Source organism: Mastigoproctus giganteus, chromosome 12 (assembly GCF_048544385.1).
Source record: "Mastigoproctus giganteus isolate SK-2022 chromosome 12, ASM4854438v1, whole genome shotgun sequence".
NCBI lineage: Eukaryota > Metazoa > Arthropoda > Arachnida > Uropygi > Thelyphonidae > Mastigoproctus > Mastigoproctus giganteus.
In genome coordinates, this window is record NC_143586.1 from 1,545,541 (window position 1) to 1,566,748 (window position 21,208).

General features: G+C 39.4%; 1 protein-coding gene across 1 annotated transcript in view; it reads right to left on the bottom strand.

Moving 5' to 3' along the window:
* Positions 1-21,208, bottom strand: part of LOC150076628 (uncharacterized) — a 1,101,557-nt gene that overhangs the window by 666,475 nt on the left and 413,874 nt on the right. The window contains exon 11 of the mRNA XM_090386980.1: positions 90-242. Within this exon, the coding sequence (XP_090243106.1) occupies positions 90-242 (153 nt within the window). The remainder of the gene's footprint in view (positions 1-89; positions 243-21,208) is intronic.

Below are 21,208 nucleotides of genomic sequence, written 5' to 3' on the forward strand. Positions count from 1 at the left end.
GAATTTCTTGTTTATTCCAAGGGAGAAAAAAATATACTTTTCTTTACTTAGTAAAATATTAATGTGTTCATTCAGTAAAGTATCCTCACCTCAAAAATTTCAAAACCAGCAATATCTAATATACCAATGAAAGATGCTCCTTGTTTCTTTGTTCGATCAAGTGAGCGATTAATACGTGTCACAAGCCATCGAAACATCCGCTCATAACTTGCTTTAGCAATTGCTTCCACTGAAAACTCTGCCTAAAAAATATAATAAAATAAAATTAAACATATCATCATGAACCAGAATTATACTGTAAAAATGTTTCAGGAAGAGACTTTTCAAATACTTATGTATTTGAAAAGTCTTTTCAAAATTTTAGCATTAGCATTATTAGAGGCATATGATTGATGATTGTGTACAAGGAAGGCAAATAATAAAGTTTGCTAATGATGTAAATATGAGAAAGTTGGTATAGGACCAGGCTATGCTACTTTAGTATGATTTAGATTGGTTACATACAAGGTATGAAAGATAATAACTGAAATTTAATCCTGCTTAATGTAAGGTTTTCCATATGGGGTAAGGAAATTCAAGGGTGGCATTTAGACTAGAGGAAAGGGAATTAAAGGTGGTTCAAGGGTGGCATATAGACTAGAGGAAAGGGAATTAAAAGGTGGAATTAAAGTTATGATATAAGCAGAGAAGAAGTTTTTGTTACAGTGTAACAAAAACTTCTTCTCTGCTTCAGGCAGCAACAAAGTCTCAAGGCACACTATTAATGATCAAAGGGCCTTTGCCAGCAGCAATAAAATATTATTCCTTTTTATAAAATGAGAGTGAAACCTCATTTGGAATATTGTATTCAGCTCTGGAAGGCTCATCTAAAAAGAATATAAAACTTTTAGAGAGGTCCACACAGGGATTATTGCTAACACTCACTAAGGGTCTGGGTTAGCAATAAACATGCAATGCAAGAAAGCCTTAGATTTATTAGATATATGTATCCCATGCATTAGAAAAATGCATGGAATACATATAAAGTAACAGGTGACAGGCGCCTATGTAGTCAGGTGGGAAGGAGCAGCAGTGCGTAGCACACGCTTCTTGATTAGACCGGGGTTCGAGCCCGTCATCGCCAAATATAGAGGATGCAGAAAGGTCAGGGAATGACCACCGCATATCCCGGAGCAATATGGCCTTAGTTGCTAATGCTCCTAAAAACCAAATAACAACAACAACAACAACAAGTGACAAAGAAGACTATGTTAGATATAAGCTGGTCTGTAACCAAGTCACAAAGGAGCTTAGGCAGGCAAAGGCAGATTACGAGAAATCTTTGGCAAAGGATGCAAAGAAAAACAGCAAAGAGTTCTTTATTTATGTAAACTCTAGAAGGAAGAGGATGAATCAGATTGGTCCACTTGATATCAATAGTTCAACTGTTGATGATCCTGCTCAGGTGCCTAACAAACTAAATGAGAATTTTTCATCTACATTCACACATAAGGTGTTATTCAGGGAGGTAAATGCCAGAGGTGAATTAAACTCTCGTAGTGAGTTAGATGATTTTGTAATAACTGAAAGCAAAGTGGAGGAGAAATTGTTGAAGATAAACATAAGAAACGAAGAAAGACACCTAGGGTGAATGGGATCTATCCAATTATCTCCATATGCAAAACTTAAGGGCCAACACTATTTCTAAATGTTACAAGAACAAAATCAAGCAAAACAGCCTGTGGCAATTTGCATAACTGTGGCTGTCCAGTAGAAAGCTGGTGCACATGCAAAAATTTGAATCATAATGAGAGGGCTCACATAAACAGATAAAAGCAGCAGCAGTTCAGCAGTTATGTGCAAATTACTGAATGGCAAGCACGATTCTTACAGACATTTGATTGGTTTCATACAGTGCTGTAGACAACGAAATGGCCAGTAGACAACTTCTAAATGACTTTACCCAGGGTCGAATAATTGGGAAGCTCGAGGAAGGTCGAAGTGCAAGGAGTGTGGCTGCAGAGTGTCACATGCATGGTCAGCCTTAAGAACGACAGGAACAGCGGTTCGAAGGACCAGTGGTGGTTATCCATGAAAAACAACACCCAGTGATGACCACTATGTACTCCTCCAGGCCAAGAAGGACGAACACCAGACAGCGAGATCCATTGCAAACCAGCTGCACAGGACACAGGATATCGTGGTTTACTATGGCCAGGTGACCCACAAAGGTGGACTGTTTGCCCAATGGCCAGTATGCTGTGTCCCTTTAACACCTACCCATCGGAGACACCATTTACAGTGGTGCATTGAACACAAGGACTGAACAGCAGCGCAATGGGGTAAGGTACTCTTTACTGATGACTTAATTTTGGACATCAGCTAATCTGATGAGCTAATCACATGGTATCACCCTGCAAACATCACTAAAAGGGACTGATATGGCAAACCAGGTGTTCTCATCTGGGAAGGCTTTATCTTAGATGGATACACAACTCCAGATACTAGAAGGCAGTACTGTAACCAGTGCATGCTGCTGTACAGGGTATGTCTGTTCCGGGGTGCCATTGGCCCCGAATTCATGTTTATGAATGATAAAGCCACACCCCATTGCATTGCAGCTGTTGATATGCTTTTGGAAAGTGAGGACATTGTTTGTATGGATTGGCTTGCCCGTTCCCCAATTTAAATCCCATCAAACATATATGGGATGCTTTGATGATGTTGTGTTGGTGTTATTTCCTTCATCATTTCTGTACCTCACAAGGTTCCTTTGGTATGCTTTTCCCATATCCAGGCCACTCCTATGAACGGCTACAGATGAAAACCTGACTGATCATTAACTTTTGCACAACAGTATATTAAAGGAGGCAGCAAAGGAAGTAAGCAAACCCTTAATTATGAGAGCTTCTTTGGACTCAGGGGAGGTATGCATGGACTGGAGATGTGCAAATGTGACCCCAATTCATAAAGGAGGATCAAAGGGCGACAAAAATAATTACAGACCTGTTAGTTTAACTTCAGTTCCAGGGAAATTAATGGAGGCACTGGTTAAAGAAGCACTGCAGAATCATCTAGGCAAGTCTTCAGTTATAGTTCAGACACAGCATGGGTTTGTTAAGGGGAAGTCTTGTCTGACCAATTTGATTGGATACTATGATGTGGTCACAAAGGAACTGGATGCAAAGAATAATTTTGATATCATATATTTGGATCTTATAAAGGCTTTTGATACTGTTGCACATGAAAGACTACTGCGCAATTGAAGCAGTGTGGCATTGGGGGCAAATTGCTGCTATGGATAAAGGTATGGTTGATTGGGAGAAGACAAAGAGTGGTTATCAATGGACACTGCTCTTCATGGACTAATGTTATTAGTGGAGTCCCCCAGGGTTCAGTGTTGGGTCCATTATTGTTTTCTGTATTTATTAATGATACTGATGATGGTACTTCAGGTTTGTCCAAGTTTGCAGATGATATGAAGTTCAGCAGGGTTGTTAATGGCACTAATGACAGTACGCTGCTGCAACGGAATCTAGAAAAGTTGAGCAGATGGGCTGAGAGGTGGCAAATGAAGTTTAATATTGACAAATGTAAAGTACTGCATATGGGAAGCAGAAACCCCAGAGTAATGTATCAACTGTGTAGTACTACACTGACAGTGGTAAAGAATGAAAAGGACCTGGAAGTAATTGTGCAGGTAGATATGAAGTTTTCTGAGCAGTGTGGGTGGTCTGCAAGAGTAGCTCATGGTGTCTTGTCAATAATATACAGTCAGTCCTCGTATAGCACAATAGTTGTGTTCCTAGAAACCCTCGTGCAATGCAAAATCATGCAATATAAACAACAGGCCCTATTGGAAAAATAGGGTTAGGTGCCGACCACCCAAGATTGAACACACATTTGTAACCAAAACATTACCAAACACAATAAATAATCATAATAAAATACTTACGTATTTTATTACGACTATTATGTAATAAAATATTGCTAATGCTTTTGCTTCTATCGTACGCAAACTTGTTTTTTGTTTGATTTTCTATCCGAACAGATGACAGCCATTCCATCTCTTCCAATTCTTTGTGTCTTAATCTAATGGATTTTAATTACACTTTGAGTTGTTTATGCTGTTAAATTTGTTCTTATTTTCTCTGCATTCTTTGTAATTCTCGGCATTGCCTCAATTAGGTCTGCAGCACGTGCAATATCACATGGTCTTTCATTTCGCTCAAAGCGTTTCACAATTTTTTCTCTATCGACAGAGGTGGACTGGCCATAAGCTTTACCGGGGAAACCCCCGTGGGCTGGAGGCCGGTGTGATTTTGGCCATAAACCATAGCATGAGGGCACTATCAATTTTTCCGGGTAAGAATTTTTGACCCTGTCTGCCTCTGTTTATCGATATTGCTTTTCTTTTTTCTCTCTCTCTCTCTCTCTCTCTCTCTCTCTGAATCTGTAGTGTCTCCACCAGGACACTTCCTTTTCACACCTTTTAAGTATTTTACTCATTTTTAGGGAATAAAGCACAATTACAAAACGAGGAGGCACGATTGATACACATAAACAAAGCTGCGCGCGTGTAGCAACTGAATGAACAACACCGTAAAGGCAGAGATACACTATTAACACCCCACATTTTACTAAAGCACATTTCTAGGGGTAACTACCATAACACAATAAAAACAATTTCCAGTTGCTTTTCTGCTAGTAGAATCTGTTATAAACTGGTAGTAAACTCGATCTAATTGCATTTGCGATTATACCGATAGCTGGAATTGTGTTGGTTTTTACGTTATTATGGTGAAATGTGTTTCCCCTTCACTGATATAAAAAACATAAATACATTTTCAGAATCTTCTCTTCATTCCTATTGTGTATTGCATTCGGTTGGGGTGATTCTGCGACTGGCTGCCATTTCTTGTAACCGCAAAGGCGAATTGTGTATAAGCAAATTCGGTTCATGTTATATTAGATATCGTTCCTCTGTTTATAAATCATGTATGATCGAATTCGTGTAGTGTACACATACGAGGACTGACTGTATAGGAATATTGCTAGCAGGGATAAGGAGGTAATTAGCCCCTTGTGTCCGTTGCCTTATACAAGGGGCTAATTATCCCTTGTATAATTCCAGGGAGTTATAAATTACTGGAATAAGTTGCCTACATGGGTGGTAAAGGCTGACAGTTTGGGGAAATTCAAAGGTCATCTGGATAGTACCTTCGGGTGAGGGAAGCGCATAGTATGATAGGTTTAATTTCGTTTTCTTTTATTAATTATTATTATTTTTTTTTATTTTTATTATTTTTTTTATTTTTTATCATTGTTTTATTCGGGATTTTTTTTTTTTTTTTTTTTGGCCAGTGCAGCACAGAATAAGCCATAGGCTTTCTTGCACTATGCTGCCATTACTAATACTAATAAAACCTTGAATGGTTTGAGCATGCTCAATGCTGATGGAATTCTTCCTCTTGTTCAGAATAATCGCCTGAGAAGATTCATAAATCTTCTCAGGCGATTCCTGATAAATTCAAATTGATGAAAGACAGTTATAGGATAGATGTGCGGAAGTTTGTCTTTACCCTTTAGTGGGTGGTTGTTTCTGGAACAAGCTTCCAACAAGCTTCCTTGAATGGATTAAAGCAGAACTAGGCAAACATTTTGAGTGAGTGGATGGGTAAAATGAGAAAGGTTTTTTTTTTTTTTTTTGGCTGATGCTATATAAGCTTGCTTTCTTGTATCATGTTAATGCTAATTTTTGATATACTCGCCAAAACTAAATAAATAATAAAAATAAAAACAAAAATACACATATATATGCTTATTTTTGTCTCTAGAGAAGGGACATGACCTATTGAGACCCTGTCCCTTCTCTAGTCATCATCATCAGCCATTTTGAATCCACTGCAGGATGAAGGCCTCTCCAGCGACTTTCCAGTTCCTTCTGTTTTGAGCACTGGCCATCCATTTACTACCCAAAAACTCGTGAATTTCATCTATCCATCTCCACCTTTGTCTTCCAGGTTTTCTTCTAGCTCCTCTTGGGTACCATTCTGTTATTTTCTTAGTCCATCTGTCATCATGTTTTCGAGCTATGTGTCCTGCCCAAGACCATTTTAGTTCTTTAGTTTTGATAAGAATGTCCTTTACTTGAGTTTGCTGCCTAATCCATGTGTTTCTCTTCTTATCTAACAGTCTGATTCCCAATATAATTCGTTCCATTCTTCGCTGTGTAGTTCTCAGCTTCTCTTCCATTCTTTTGGTGAGTGCCCAAGTTTCACTTCCATAAGTCATGGTGGGGAGTATACATTGGTTCATTATTTTACATTTCAGACAAACTGGGATATTCCTCTTCAGTATGTGACTATATTTCCTGAATGCTATCCATCCAAAATTTATTCTTCTCTTGACTTCCAGCCATTTATCATTATTACAGCTAATAACTTGTCCCAGATAAGCATATGACTCCACCTTTTCAATTACTGCTCCTTCAATCATTATTTCCCTTTCCGTGGCATACTTGTTCATCATTACTTTTGTTTTAGCCATATTCATCTTTAGTCCAAAATCCTTACTAACTGTGCATAACTGATTAAGATTTTCCTCTAATTCTTTGGGATCATGGCTTATAACCACAATGTCATCTGCAAATCGTAAATGGTTTAGGTACTCTCCATTCGCATTGACTCCTTTCTGCGACCAGTCTAATCTTCTGAAAGCTTCCTCAAGGGCAACAGTAAACAGCTTCAGAGATATTGTGTCTCCTTGTCGAACTCCTTTCTCAATTTTAAATTTGGTACTGTCTTTGTCTAGTCTAATAAAGGAGGTAGCACTCTCATATATTTTCTTCAAAATCATAATATATGGGGTATCTATGCCTCGTCTTTCCAGTGCTCGAAACATTGCCTTATGCTGTATGGAGTCAAATGTCTTTTCATAATCCACAAATGCCAGGCATAATGGTGTTTTTTATTCATTTGTTTCTCCATTAGCTGTGATATTACATGAAGGTGATCCATAGTTGAGAATCCTGTCCTAAAGCCAGCTTGCTCTTTTGGTTGATTCTCATCAAATATTCTTTCTAATCTGTTGGTAATGACCCTTGTGAACAACTTGTAGATGTGGGATAACAAGCTAATTGGTCTATAATTTCCAATTTCTGATTTATCTCCTTTCTTATGCAGCAAAACTATGATTGCATTATTCCACTGCTTAGGCGTCACACCTTTTCTAATGTACTTAGCATTAGCATTAGCATTAGTAGAGGCATTTGATGCAAGAAAGCAAGCTTATGCAGCATCAGCCAAAAAAAAAAAAAAAAACCCACTTCCACTTCACCCCTCTGTTCGTTCAAAATACCTGTCCAGCTGAGCCTTAAACTTATTTAGGCTATCAACCTCCACCACAAGGGATGGAAGTCTGTTCCACCAAACAACCACCCGCTGGCTAAAGGCAAATTTCCGCACGTCTATCCTACATCTGTCATTCCTCAATCTGAATTTATGCCCTCTCAGGTGATTTTTCTGAGCTAGAGGAAGAATCCCATCAGCATTGAGCATGCTTAAACCATTCAAGGCTTTATACACCTCTATTAGATCACCTCGCTGGTGCCTAGTCTCCAGACACTGTAATTTGCAAAACTTAAGCCTTTCTTCGTAAGAGCACCCCTTTGTTCCATTCACTAATCTTGTTGCCCTTCTCTGTACTCGTTCCAGCAGCTCTACATCCTTCTTGAAATGAGGCCTCCAGACCTGTATACAGTACTCTAGGTGTGGCCTGACCATCGCCTTATACAATGTAATAATCACCTCCTTATCCCTGCTGGAAAAATTCCTGTATATCATTGACAATACTCCATGAGCTACTCTTGCAGCCCGTCTGCACTGCTCAGAGAACTTCATATCTGCCTGCACAACCACCCCCAAGTCCCTTTCATTCTCTACCACTGTCAGTGTAGTACCACACAGTTGATACGTTGCTCTGGGGTTGCTGTTTCCCATGTGTAGTACTTTACATTTATCAATGTTAAACTTCATTTGCCACCTCTCAGCCCATCTGCTCAACCTTTCCAGATCCTGTTGCAGCAGCATAGTGTCAGTAGTGTCCTTGACAACCCTGCCAACCTTTGTATCGTCTGCAAACTTGGACATTAAGCCAGATATACCATCATCAATATCATTTATAAATACAGAAAACAATAATGGACCCAACACTGAGCCCTGAGGGACTCCACTAATAACATCAGTCCACGATGAGCAGTGTCCATTGATTACCACTCTCTGTCTTCTCCCCCTCAACCACCCCTTTATCCATAGCAGCAATTTGCCTCCAATGTCACACTGCTCCAATTTGTGTAGCAGTCTTCCATGTACAACAGTATCAAAAGCCTTTCTAAGATCCAAGTATATAATATCAAAGTTATTCCCTGCATCCAGTTCTTTTGTGACTGCATCATAGTATCCAATCAAGTTGGTCAGGCAAGACTTCCCCTTAACAAAACCATGCTGTGTCTGAGCTATAACTGAAGTCTTGTCTAAATGATCCTGCAGTGCTTCTTTAACCAGTGCCTCCATTAATTTTCCTGGAACAGAAGTTAAGCTCACAGGTCTATAATTACTTGTGTCAACCTTTGATCCTCCTTTGTGAATTGGGGTCACATTTGCACATTTCCAGTCTATGGGTACCTCCCCTGAGTCCAAGGAAGCTCTCATAATTATGGCTAAGGGTTTGCTTACTTCCTTTGCTGCCTCCTTTAATATAACTGGATAGATCCCATCCACCCCAGGTGCCTTTCTTGTGTTTATCTTCAACAGTTTCTCCTCCACTTCACTCCCAGTTATTTCAAGATTCTGTAGCTTACTGCTAGAGTTGAATACACCTCTGGCATTCCCCTCGCTGAATAACTCCTCATGTGTGAATGTCGATGCAAAATATTCATTTAGTTTGTTAGCTACCTGAGCAGGATCATCAACAGTTGACCCATCAATATCAAGTGGACCAATCTGATTCATCCCCTTCCTTCTAGAGTTTACATAAGTAAAGAACTCTTTGCTGTTTTTCTTTGCATCCCTTGCCAAGGATTTCTCGTAAAATGCCTTCGCCTGCCTAACCTCCTTTGTAACTTGGTTGCATATCAACTTGTATCTATCATAGGCTTCTGTGTCATGTGTTAATTTGTATGTATCCCATGCATTTTTCTTCTCTGCCATATGCCTCATTAGTTCATCTGACATCCATTTTGGCCTAAACCTTGAACAATATTTCTTATTTGGTATGTAAAGCCTAGTAGCTTCCAAGATAAGTTCTTTGAATGCTTCCCATTTTGAATTTGCTGTTGGTAACATCATCAGTTGGTCCCACTGTATAGAATTTAAATATTGTCTCAGTCCATCGTAGTCGCCTTTACGGAAGCAATAACCCTTCCCTTTACCCCTAATGGTAGTTACCTCCTTGAGTAAATCCCACTTCAGCACACTGTCATCACTGCCACCTAGTGGTTCATTTATCTGCAGATTCTTAATGCATGAAGAATCACTACTGATAATCAAATCAAGAGTATTACTCCATCTAGTTGCCTCCCGAACATGCTGATGTAGAAAACAATCATCCAATAAATCCACAAAAGTCCTGCTAGTGTGTGAGTAACCAGCCCCCAAAATCCAGTCAATATCTGGGAAATTAAAATCTCCCATTATAAGACACTCTGATTTACTGGCCCACTCTATTTCCCTGTACAGTTCCTTATTATACTCATCAGAGTCATTAGGCCTATAGCACACTCCTACTCTCAATTTTGATCTCCCAATGTTTATGTCACACCAAACTGACTCCACACTGCACTGTCCAGCGATGTCAACTGGCTTCACTTCCTTGGTTTTTATGTGTTTCTTAACTAATAACATAACCCCTCCTCCCTTTCTATCCTGTCTATCCTTTCTGTAGACGTTGTACTCCCCAAATTGCAGTTCTGCATCCCTTATATCTGTGTGACACCACGTCTCTGATATCCCAACTATATCTGCCTTCGATGTTTTGAGCAATACCTCAAATTCATCAAATTTATTTACTAAACTCCTAGCATTGGTGTACACGCAATTATACCTGCACCTGTTTCTATTCTTAGCTACCCTAACACAACCCATGTGTTTACTTGTACCGCAATGGCTCCCAGCAGTCTCTGAAAAACCATGCATCTTGTTTTTCAGGCTTCTGCTCATTCTGATAGAAGCAGTGCAAGAATCTCTTTCACCTCTGCCAGTGGCTACTGTCAATCTATTGGTCTTTGTATCCCCCCAAGCTAGCAGTTTTCCGACCCACCTAACACTGCCTCGATAGCATCAGCAAATATTCTTGCACCCTTTCTATTTAAGTGTATCCCATCCCTGTAGAAGCAATCTCTCCTGTTAACAAGTACAGTCCAGGCTGAAAAAAATTCTACACCTTGAGCCTTGCACAATCTTTCCAGGGCCGAATTGATCGACAAGGCTCTCATCATATACTCCCTCCTATCGTGTCTGGGCAGAATTGCAGACACTTTGTGAAGAGCCTTGCCAGTTTTTGTGTTATGTCTCTTCCTCCCAATTTTAACAACTCTACAGTAAGTTCATCTTCCCCTGGGGCTTTCCGATTCTTCACTTTCTTCAATGCATGTTCTACCTCATCAGAAAAAATATCGGGTATGTCGTATGTGTTGCTACTTTGCAATCCATGTTCCCCACTGCTGGTATCATTCCCTCGCTCCTTGTATAATTCTCTATAGTAGTCTTCTGCTATTTGAATTATGCCTTCTCTGCTGTTTATAAGTACACCATCGCTATTCTTCAGTTTCAGTATCATTTGTCTTTCTGTATTACTGCTCATGGTTGCTGATTTAAATCCTTTGTTTTCCCTTAATTTGTTCTACTTTTCTACTTGTTCTACTTTTCTTGTGTTAAATCTTCTTGTTCTACTTTTAAATGCTTGTTCTACTTTTCTTGTGTTAAATCTTCTTATGTCCTCTCTGAGTCTCTTTCTAATGGCTTTGCATAACTCAGTATACTCAATTTTCTCCCTGTCAGTGTTTTTCTTGCTCTTCATTTGTCGTCTTCGGTTCATCATGACAAGTGTTTCTTGACTAATTTTTTCTTCTTTGGATTTCTGTTTCCCTATAGGTTTCTCGGGCTTTATCACTTTCAGAAAGTTGTAATATTCCTCGTCGATATCTTGGTCCTGAGCAGTCTGCAGAAGCTCAAACTTGTTCTTAAGTTCCCGTACATACTGCTTTTTCTCCTCCTCTGTTATCTCAAAGACCTTTGTATTATTTACCCGAGTCAGTTTTTTCCTTTCCTTTCCTACATCTATATCAAGGGTACATCTTACCATTCTGTGATCACTTCCAACATTTACCTTATTCAGGACGGTAACATCATCCACAATATATCTTCTGTTAGTGAGGATGAAGTTGATTTCATTAGTTGTTAATCCATTTGGACTCTTCCATGTCCACTTTCTGTTCGCCCTTCTCTAGTACATCATCTGAATTTTGTAGGAAACTATCCATTTGACCTTTGAATTTTCCGAAGCATACAACCTCAACTACACACAAAGGTAACTTATCACAATATAATAATAATTATATAAGTCAGTGCATCAGTTCTGTACATAGTAAATCACAGAAATTGCTGAAATGGCAACGTTTCCATTACATTTTCATTAATTTATTATATAAAATATAATGAAAACTATGCCATTTCACTAACTTCAGTGATATACTATGTACATCTCTTTCCCCCATAATTTAAATTTAGGGGTCCCCTGTTCTGGTATCATTTATAACAGTGAATATTTAGCCTTCATTCCATTTTACCATTCCATCTTAGAGCATTATAAACTCAATTGGATCCCCCTCTAAAGTGCCTAGTTTCCCAGCTCTCTACCTGACATATTTGAGGTCTTTGCTCATACAAATGCCCATTTCACAGCACTTTGAAAAAGCCCGAAATCTATTTTTTTATATTTTATATCTGTACTGCAACACGACAATCCAAGTGAAAACATAAATTGCCTAGTACAAAAGGATTATGATCAACTTGCTGCTTGTCTAGACTACTTGGAGAAATTCATGTCTGCTAGTATTATAACTCCTAAATCCCATTTTCCTCCAATTGGTCTAAATTTTTCCTGTCTGTTTTGATAATGCTTATTTTTCAGTTCCTATTCACGAAACATAAGACATGCATTTTGCTGCATTAAAAGATGGCTACAATTTTCTGACCATACATGAAGCACATCAAAGTCATCTTGAAGAAATGCTGCTTAGTGCTGATCAATAATCACTCTCTCAATTTCATATCATCTGCGAATTTTGACATCACATCCACTATCCCTCAATCTATGTGATTTGTCAAAATCAGAAACAACAGTGGTCCCAGAACCAATCCTTCAGTGATCCCAGTTGTAACATTAAGCCAATCTGAAGGGTAAACATTAATTACAACCCTCTGCCACCTACTGCCCTGGAGTAATTCCGCAAACCATCTTAGAATCTTACCCATGACCCCCAAAATGTTCAAACTTATACAGTAATTTCTAATAAGAAAAATGAGTCAAATGTTTTTCTAAAATCCAAATAAGCAATGTTGTATATAGTCCTACATAAAGTTCACAAGCAACTCAAACTGATACCATCAAAGGGACTAAAAGGAGACCAAACTGAAATGTTTTAAAGACTTCAAACATACTGATCACTACATTTCAATGACATCTTTTTTCAGACGACATGTTTTCAAATCATTTATTTATTAGAATTAGCATTTTAGCATTAATAGAGGCATATGATGCGAGAAAGCAAGCGTATACCGCATCAGGCAAAAAAGAAAAAATAATCTTCCCTCCCATCCATTCGCTCCAAACGTTTGTCCACTTCGTCCCTGAATGTATTTAAGCTATCAACTTCCACAACAACAGATGGAAGTTTGTTCCAGCGATAAACTACCTGCTGGCTAATAGCAAATTTCTGTACATCTATTCAATAACTGTTTTTCCTCAATTTCAGTTTATGCCCCCTCAGGTTTGTAATCTGGGCAAGAGGAAGAATCCCATCAGCATTGTACAACTCAATCAGATCACCTCACAGGTACCTTGTCTCCACATGCTGCAATTTGCAGAATTTAAACCTTTCTTCGTAAGAGCACCCCTTTGTTCCCCCTAACCAGTCCTGATACCCTTCTCTGTACATATTCTAGCAACTCTAAAGCCTTCTGAAAATGAGGAATCCAGACCTGTACGCAGTACTCAAGGTGTAGCTTGACTATTGCCTTATACAAGGGGATAATCACCTCCTTATCCCTGCTAGAAAAATTCCTGTAAGAGGTCCCTTTGTATATCATTGACAAGACCTCACGACCTGCTCTGGCCGCCTGTCTACACTGCTCAAAAAACTTCATATTTGACTGCACAATTATCCCCAGGTCTCTTTCATTCTCTACTATTCTGAGTGTAACATCGCATCATTTACATTTCTCTGGGGTTACTGATATCCATATGCAGTACTTTGATTGTTGTTGAATAGCATGATTGCAACAACAAGTATTTGTATTGTTATATTGCTCTCAATACAATTTGTATATTTGTACTGAGAGTATCAAGCAAGCCAACCTAACAAAATAAAGATGGAGGTAGCAATGAGTGTGCGAGAATAACAGACTATCGAGATTGTGTAAAAGACAAACAAAAAATCAAGTGTTGGAATTAGTGCTGCCCTCAACCACCAATGCCGCTCCATCTAACAAAAAGGTGCCCAAAGTGAGTATTAATTATGTACAATGGAACATTTCTCCAGTTGAAGAGCAGATGAGTGTAAATGATCAAGCTCCTTTTCTTTATACTGACTACTATTTACATAAGAATGTGCATCGAGGGTTTGAAATGATATTTATGAAAAATGATTTCTGTTCTGTATGCTGCATTTGTGGTCATCTAAAGATGCACCATTGATATGTACTGCATTTCCTGATATTGATGTCAACGGGATCTTTTTAACAGGAGAGACTGCTTCTTCAGGGATGGGATACACTTAAAGGGTGCAAGAATATTTGCAAGAATAGAAAGGGTGCAAGAATATTTGCTGATGCTATCAAGACAGTGTTAGGTTTGTGGTCAGCAAACTGCTAGCTGCGGGGGATACAATGACTAGTATTAGTATTAGTATTAGTAACGGCCGTATGGTGCAAGAAAGCCTATGGCTTATGCTGCACCAGCCAAAAAAAAAAAAAAAAAAAAAAATCCGAACAAAACAATGATAAAAACAAAAATTAAATAAATAAATAATAATAATTAATAAATAAATAAAAATAATAAAATGAAATTAAAAATTAAATAAAAAGGAAATTAATCCTATCATCCTATGCGCTTCCCTTACCCGAAAGTACTATCCAGATGACCTTTGAATTTCCCCAAACTGTCGGCCTCTACCACCCATGAAGGCAACTTATTCCAGTAATTTATAACTCGCTGGCTAAAATAAAACTTCCTGCAGTCCAATCTAAACATTTCCCCGCGTAACTTGAATTTATGTCCCCTAGTTCTAGCATCATTTATAATCTTGAAAATTTTGTCCTCATTCATTTTACTGATGCCTCTCAGAGCCTTAAACACCTCAATCAAATCTCCTCTAAGGTGTCTAGTTTCCAAACTCTGCAACCCACATATTCGAAGTCTTTCTTCATAAGGACGCCCTTTTGCCGATCTCACCAGGCGAGTTACCCTTCTTTGCACCCTTTCAAGAAGCTCGATGTCTTTCTTTAGGTGCGGTCTCCATACTTGAACACAGTATTCCAAGTGTGGTCTAACATAGGCCTTATATAATGGGATTATCAAGTCCCTATCTCTACTTGCAAAAGTTCGATAGATCATCGATAGGACACCATGGGCCTTCCTTGCAACCTGTTTACAATGCTCAGAGAATTTCATGTCTGACCGTATCGTAACACCCAAGTCCCTTTCCTCCAGTACTGGGTTTAGTTGAGCTCCACCAAGTGAATAAGTTATTTTGGGATTACTGTTTCCCAGGTGTAATACCTTACACTTTGTTGGATTAAAGCACAGCTGCCATTTTTCTGACCATTCTTGAAGTCTATCTAGGTCTCTCTGAAGAAGCTCAGCTTGACAGTGATCATTAACTACTCTACCAATTTTAACATCATCTGCAAATTTAGACATCACGCCCTCTATCCTAATAGAGTAACAGTAGCCACTGGCAGAAGTGAAAGTGATTCTTGCACTGCTTCTATTGGAATGAGCAGCAGCCTGGAAAACAAGATGCAGGATATTTCAGAGACTGCTGGGAGTCAATGCGGTACAAATAAACACATGGGTTGTGTTAGGGTAGCTAAGAATAGGAACAGGTGCATGTATACTTGTGTGTACACCAATGTTAGGAGTTTGGTAAATAAATTTGATGAATTCGAGGTATTGCTCAAAACATCAAAGGCAGATATTGTTGTGATTTCAGAGACGTGGTGTCACACAGATATAAGGAATGCAGAACTGGAATTTGGGGAGTACAATGTGTACAGAAAGGATAGACAGGATAGGAAGGGAGGAGGGGTTAGGCTATTAGTTAAGAAACACATAAAATCCAAGGAAGTGAAGCCAGTCGACATTGCTGGACAGTGCAGTGTCGAGTCAGTTTGGTGTGACATAAGCATTGGGAGATCAAAATTGAGAGTAGCAGCGTGCTACAGGCCTAACGACTCTGATGAGTATAATAAGAAACTGTACAAGGAAATAGAGTGGGCCAGTAAATCAGAGAGTCTTATAATGGGAGATTTTAATTTCCCAGATATTGACTGGAATTTGTGGGTTGGTCACTCACACACTAGCAAGGCTTTTGTGGATTTATTGGATGATTGATTTCTACATCAGCATGTTCGGGAGGCAACTAGAGGGAGTAATACTCTTGATCTGATTATCAGTAGTGATTTTTCATGCATTAAGAATCTGCAGATAAAGGAACCACTAGGTGGCAGTGATCACAGTGTGCTGAAGTGGGATTTACTCAAAGAGGTAACTACCATCAGGAGTAAAGGGAAGGGTTTTAGCTTTTGTAAAGGCGACTACGATGGCCTCAGACAGTATTTAAATTCTATATAGTTTTGATAGCCTAAAGTCACAAAGGAGATAGAGGCAGGCAAAGGCAGATTATGAGAAATCCTTGGCAAAGGATGCAAAGAAAAACAGAAAAGAGTTCAATTTGTTCAAAGAGTTCAATGAGTTCAAAAGAGTTGATGGTTCAATTGTTGATGATCCTGCTCAGGTGACTAACAAACTAAACAAGTATTTTGCATCTACATTCACACATGAGGAGTTATTCAGGAAGGGGAATGCCAGAAGTGAAGTAAACTCTGGCAGTCACCTAGATGATTTTGTAATAACTGAGAGTAAAGTGGAGCAGAAATTGTTGAGGATAAACATAAGGCACCTGGGGTGGATGGTATCTATTATATTAAAGGAGGCAGCAAAGGAGGTTAGCAAACTCTTAGCCATAATTATGAGAGCTTCTTTGGACTCAGGGGAGGTACCCATAGACTGGAAAAGTGCAAATGTGACCCCAATTCACAAAGGAGGATCAAAGGCTGACACAAGTAATTATAGACCTGTGAGTTTAACTTCTGTTCCAGGAAAATTAATGGGGGCACTGGTTAAAGAAGCACTGCACGATCATCTAGACAAGACTTCAGTTACAGCTCGAACACAGCATGGTTTTGTTAAGGGAAAGTCTTGCTGACCAATTTCATTTGTTACTATGATACGGTCACAAAAGAACAGGATGCAGGGAATAACTTTGATATTATATATTTGAATCTTAGAAAGGCTTTTGATACTGTTACACATGGAAGACTGCTGCACAAATTGGAGCAATGTGGCATTGGAGGCAAATTGCTGCTATGGATAAAGGGATGGTTGAGGGGGAGACGACAGAGAGTGGTAATCAATGCACACTGCTCATCGTGGACTAATGTTATTAGTGGAGTCCCTAAGGGTTCAGTGTTGGGTCCATTATTGTTTTCTGTATTTATAAATGATATTGATGATGGTATATCAAGCTTAATGTCCAAGTTTGCAGATGATACAAACATTGGCAGGGTTGTTAAGGACACTACTGATGTTATGCTGCTGCAACAGCATTAGCATTAGCATTAGCATTAGTAGAGGCATTTGATGCAAGAAAGTAAGCTTATGCAGCATCTGCCAAAAAAAAAAAAAAAAAAAACCCACTTCCACTTCACCCCTCTGTTCGTTCAAAATACCTGTCCAGCTGAGCCTTAAACTTATTTAGGCTATCAACCTCCACTACAAGGGATAGAAGTCTGTTCCACCAACCAACCACCCGCTGGCTAACGGCAAATTTCCTCACATCTATCCTACATCTGTCTTTCCTCAATTTGAATTTATGCCCTCTCAGGTGATTATTCTGAGCTAGAGGAAGAATCCCATCAGCATTGAGCATGCTCAAACCATTCAAGGCTTTATACACCTCTATCAGATCACCTCGCTGGTGCCTAGTCTCCAGACACTGTAATTTGCAAAACTTAAGCCTTTCTTCGTAAGAGCACCCCTTTGTTCCATTCACTAATCTTGTTGCCCTTCTTTGCACTCGTTCCAGCAGCTCTACATCCTTCTTGAAATGAGGCCTCCAGACCTGTATACAGTACTCTAGGTGTGGCCTGACCATTGCCTTATACACGGGAATAATCACCTCCTTATCCCTGCTGGAAAAATTCCTGTATATCATTGACAATACTCCATGAGCTACTCTTGCAGCCCGTCTGCACTGCTCAGAGAACTTCATATCTGCCTGCACAAACACCCCCAAGTCCCTTTCATTCTCTACCACTGTCAGTGTAGTACCACAGAGTTGATACGTTGCGCTGGGGTTGCTGTTTCCCATGTGTAGTACTTTACATTTGTCAATGTTAAACTTCATTTGCCACCTCTCAGCCCATCTGCTCAACCTTTCCAGATCCTGTTGCAGCAGCATAGTGTCAGTAATGTCCTTGACAACCCTGCCAACCTTTGTATCGTCTGCAAACTTGGACATTAAGCTTGATATACCATCATCAATATCATTTATAAATACAGAAAACAATAATGGACCCAACACTGAGCCCTGAGGGACTCCACTAATAACATTAGTCCACGATGAGCAGTGTCCATTGATTACCACTCTCTGTCTTCTCCCCCTCAACCACCCCTTTATCCATAGCAGCAATTTGCCTCCAATGTCACACTGCTCCAATTTGTGTAGCAGTCTTCCATGTGCAACAGTATCAAAAGCCTTTCTAAGATCCAAGTATATAATATCAAAGCTATTCCCTGCATCCAGTTCTTTTGTGACTGCATCATAGTATCCAATCAAATTGGTCAGGCAAGACTTCCCCTTAACAAAACCATGCTGTGTCCGAGCTATAACTGAAGTCTTGTCTAAATGATCCTGCAGTGCTTCTTTAACCAGTGCCTCCATTAATTTTCCTGGAACAGAAGTTAAGCTCACAGGTCTATAATTACTTGTGTCAGCCTTTGATCCTCCTTTGTGAATTGGGGTCATATTTGCACTTTCCAGTCTATGGGTACCTCCCCCTGAGTCCAAGGAAGCTCTCATAATTATGGCTAAGGGTTTGCTTACTTCCTTTGCTGCCTCCTTTAATATAACTGGATAGATCCCATCCACCCCGGGTGCCTTTCTTGTGTTTATCTTCAACAGTTTCTCCTCCACTTTACTCCCAGTTATTTCAAGATTCTGTAGCTTACTGCTAGAGTTGAATACACCTCTGGCATTCCCCTCGCTGAATAACTCCTCATGTGTGAATGTCGATGCAAAATATTCATTTAGTTTGTTAGCTACCTGAGCAGGATCATCAACAGTTGACCCATCAATATCAAGTGGACCAATCTGATTCATCCCCTTCCTTCTAGAGTTTACATAAGTAAAGAACTCTTTGCTGTTTTTCTTTGCATCCCTTGCCAAGGATTTCTCGTAATCTGCCTTCGCCTGCCTAACCTCCTTTGTAACTTGGTTGCATATCAACTTGTATCTATCATAGGCTTCTGTGTCATGTGTTAATTTGTAAGTATCCCATGCATTTTTCTTCTCTGCCTCATTAGTTCATCTGACATCCATTTTGGCCTAAACCTTGAACAATATTTCTTAGTTGGTATGTAAAGCCTAGTAGCTTGCAAGATAAGTTCTTTGAATGCTTCCCATTTTTAATTTGCTGTTCGTAACATCATCAGTTGGTCTCACTGTATAGAATTTAAAAAACAGAATCTGGAAAGGTTGAGCAGATGGGCTGAGAAGTGGCAAATGAAATTTAACACTGACAGATGTAAAGTACTACATATGGGAAACAGCAACCCAGAGCAACGTATCAACTCTGTGGTACTACACTGACAGTGGTAGAGAATGAAAAGGACCTGGGGGTAATTGTGCAGGCAGATATGAATTTCTCTGAGCAGTGCAGACGGGCTGCAAGAGTAGCTCATGGTGTCTTGTCAATGATATACAGGAATTTTTCTAGCAGGGATAAGGAGGTGATTATTCCCTTCTATAAGGCAATGGTCAGGCTACACCTTGAGTACTGTATACAGGTCTGGAGGCCTCATTTCAAGAAGGATGTAGAGCTGCTGGAACGAGTACAGAGAAGGGCAACAAGATTAGTGAATGGAACAAAGGGTTGCACTTACAAAGAAATGCTTAAGTTTTGCAAATTACAGTGTGTGGAGACTAGGCACCAGCGAGGTGATCTGATAGAGGTGTATAAAGCCTTGAATGGTTTGAGTATGCTCAATGCTGATGGGATTCTTCCTCTTGCTCAGAATAATCACCTGAGAGGGCATCAATTCAGATTGAGGAAAGACAGATGTAGGATAGATGTGCGGAAATTTGCCTTTAGCCAGCGGGTAGTTGGGTGGTGGAACATACTTCCATTTGATAGCCTAAATAAATTTAAGGCTCAGCTGGACAGGTATTTCGAATGAACGGAGGGGTGAAATGGAAGTGGTTTTTTTTTTTGGTTTTTTTTTTTGGCTGATGCTGCATAAGCTTGCTTTCTTGCATCATATGCCTCTACTAATGCTAATGCTTGTAATAGCTGCAGAGGAACACTTAAGAAGAACACCATTCCAGTGCTATCTAAGTCGAATAGCTTTGTCTACCCAGAAATTGCAACACATTTACCAAAGTTCGATTTAGTGAAAGAGAGGCTTATTTCTCCTTGCTTACCGAGACATGCATACAGACAATATGGCAATTTTGGCCATTTGATCAATGTTCCCCTGTTTTAGTCAACATGATGGTCCATTATTTGCCAATTAGATTGAATGAAGCAGGCACATTGATAACTTCGCCCAGAATGCAGTATTGTCCATATAGGTCTCAGGTGGATTATTTGTGTATATAAAATGCAAGAAAATACACCAGTCCAGCTCTTTGATCAGGTTAGTAAGAAAGCGAGTAGTTAAAAGGTGGCTTCAATATTTGGTTGACACGACTCTCTATCTATTGTGTTATATCATGATACATCAGTCATTGTTTGATGACCGTCACATGGAAATTAATTTGGCTAAAGATGACATAAGCAAAGCAGTTCTGATTGGAAAGTCTCATCTTCCAGCAGCAAATGTTGTTTTGTAGCGATAATAATGTCTTAGAATCACCCCAGGAGAAACTAATGTACTGCAGAGCTTACTGTTTGATGAGCATGCAGAGGAACTGTGTGCTTTCTAGGACAGTTCTTCTGTGAGCATTTATCTTGGGCAATTCTGAACTTTCAAAGAAAATTTATGTGCAACTCCATTCATGATGGCAATGAACAAGCTCAGATGATCTGACCGATGATGTGTTCCTCCATTGCATCTACTTTACATAGCAATGAAGATAATGAGATTAAAAATGAGAGACTTTTTTATGACAGCTTTAAAATACATACGTGAAGATACAAAACTGACCAGCAACCAAGGTCAATCCAAAGAATACATTAATAGCTGTGTATTGAAAACAATTTGGCCTTCCTAAGGACAATTCCAAACTCGACCTACTACTGGGCTCAGCGTAAGCGTGATCTATTTGCTATGATTAGACAGCTTGGTAAACCTACAAGGTTATTGACCCTGAGTACCAATGAAATCGGCTGGCTGCACTTGCATCAGCTATTGTACAGGTTAGAGAATAAGTAGCGTGATATTAGTGAGG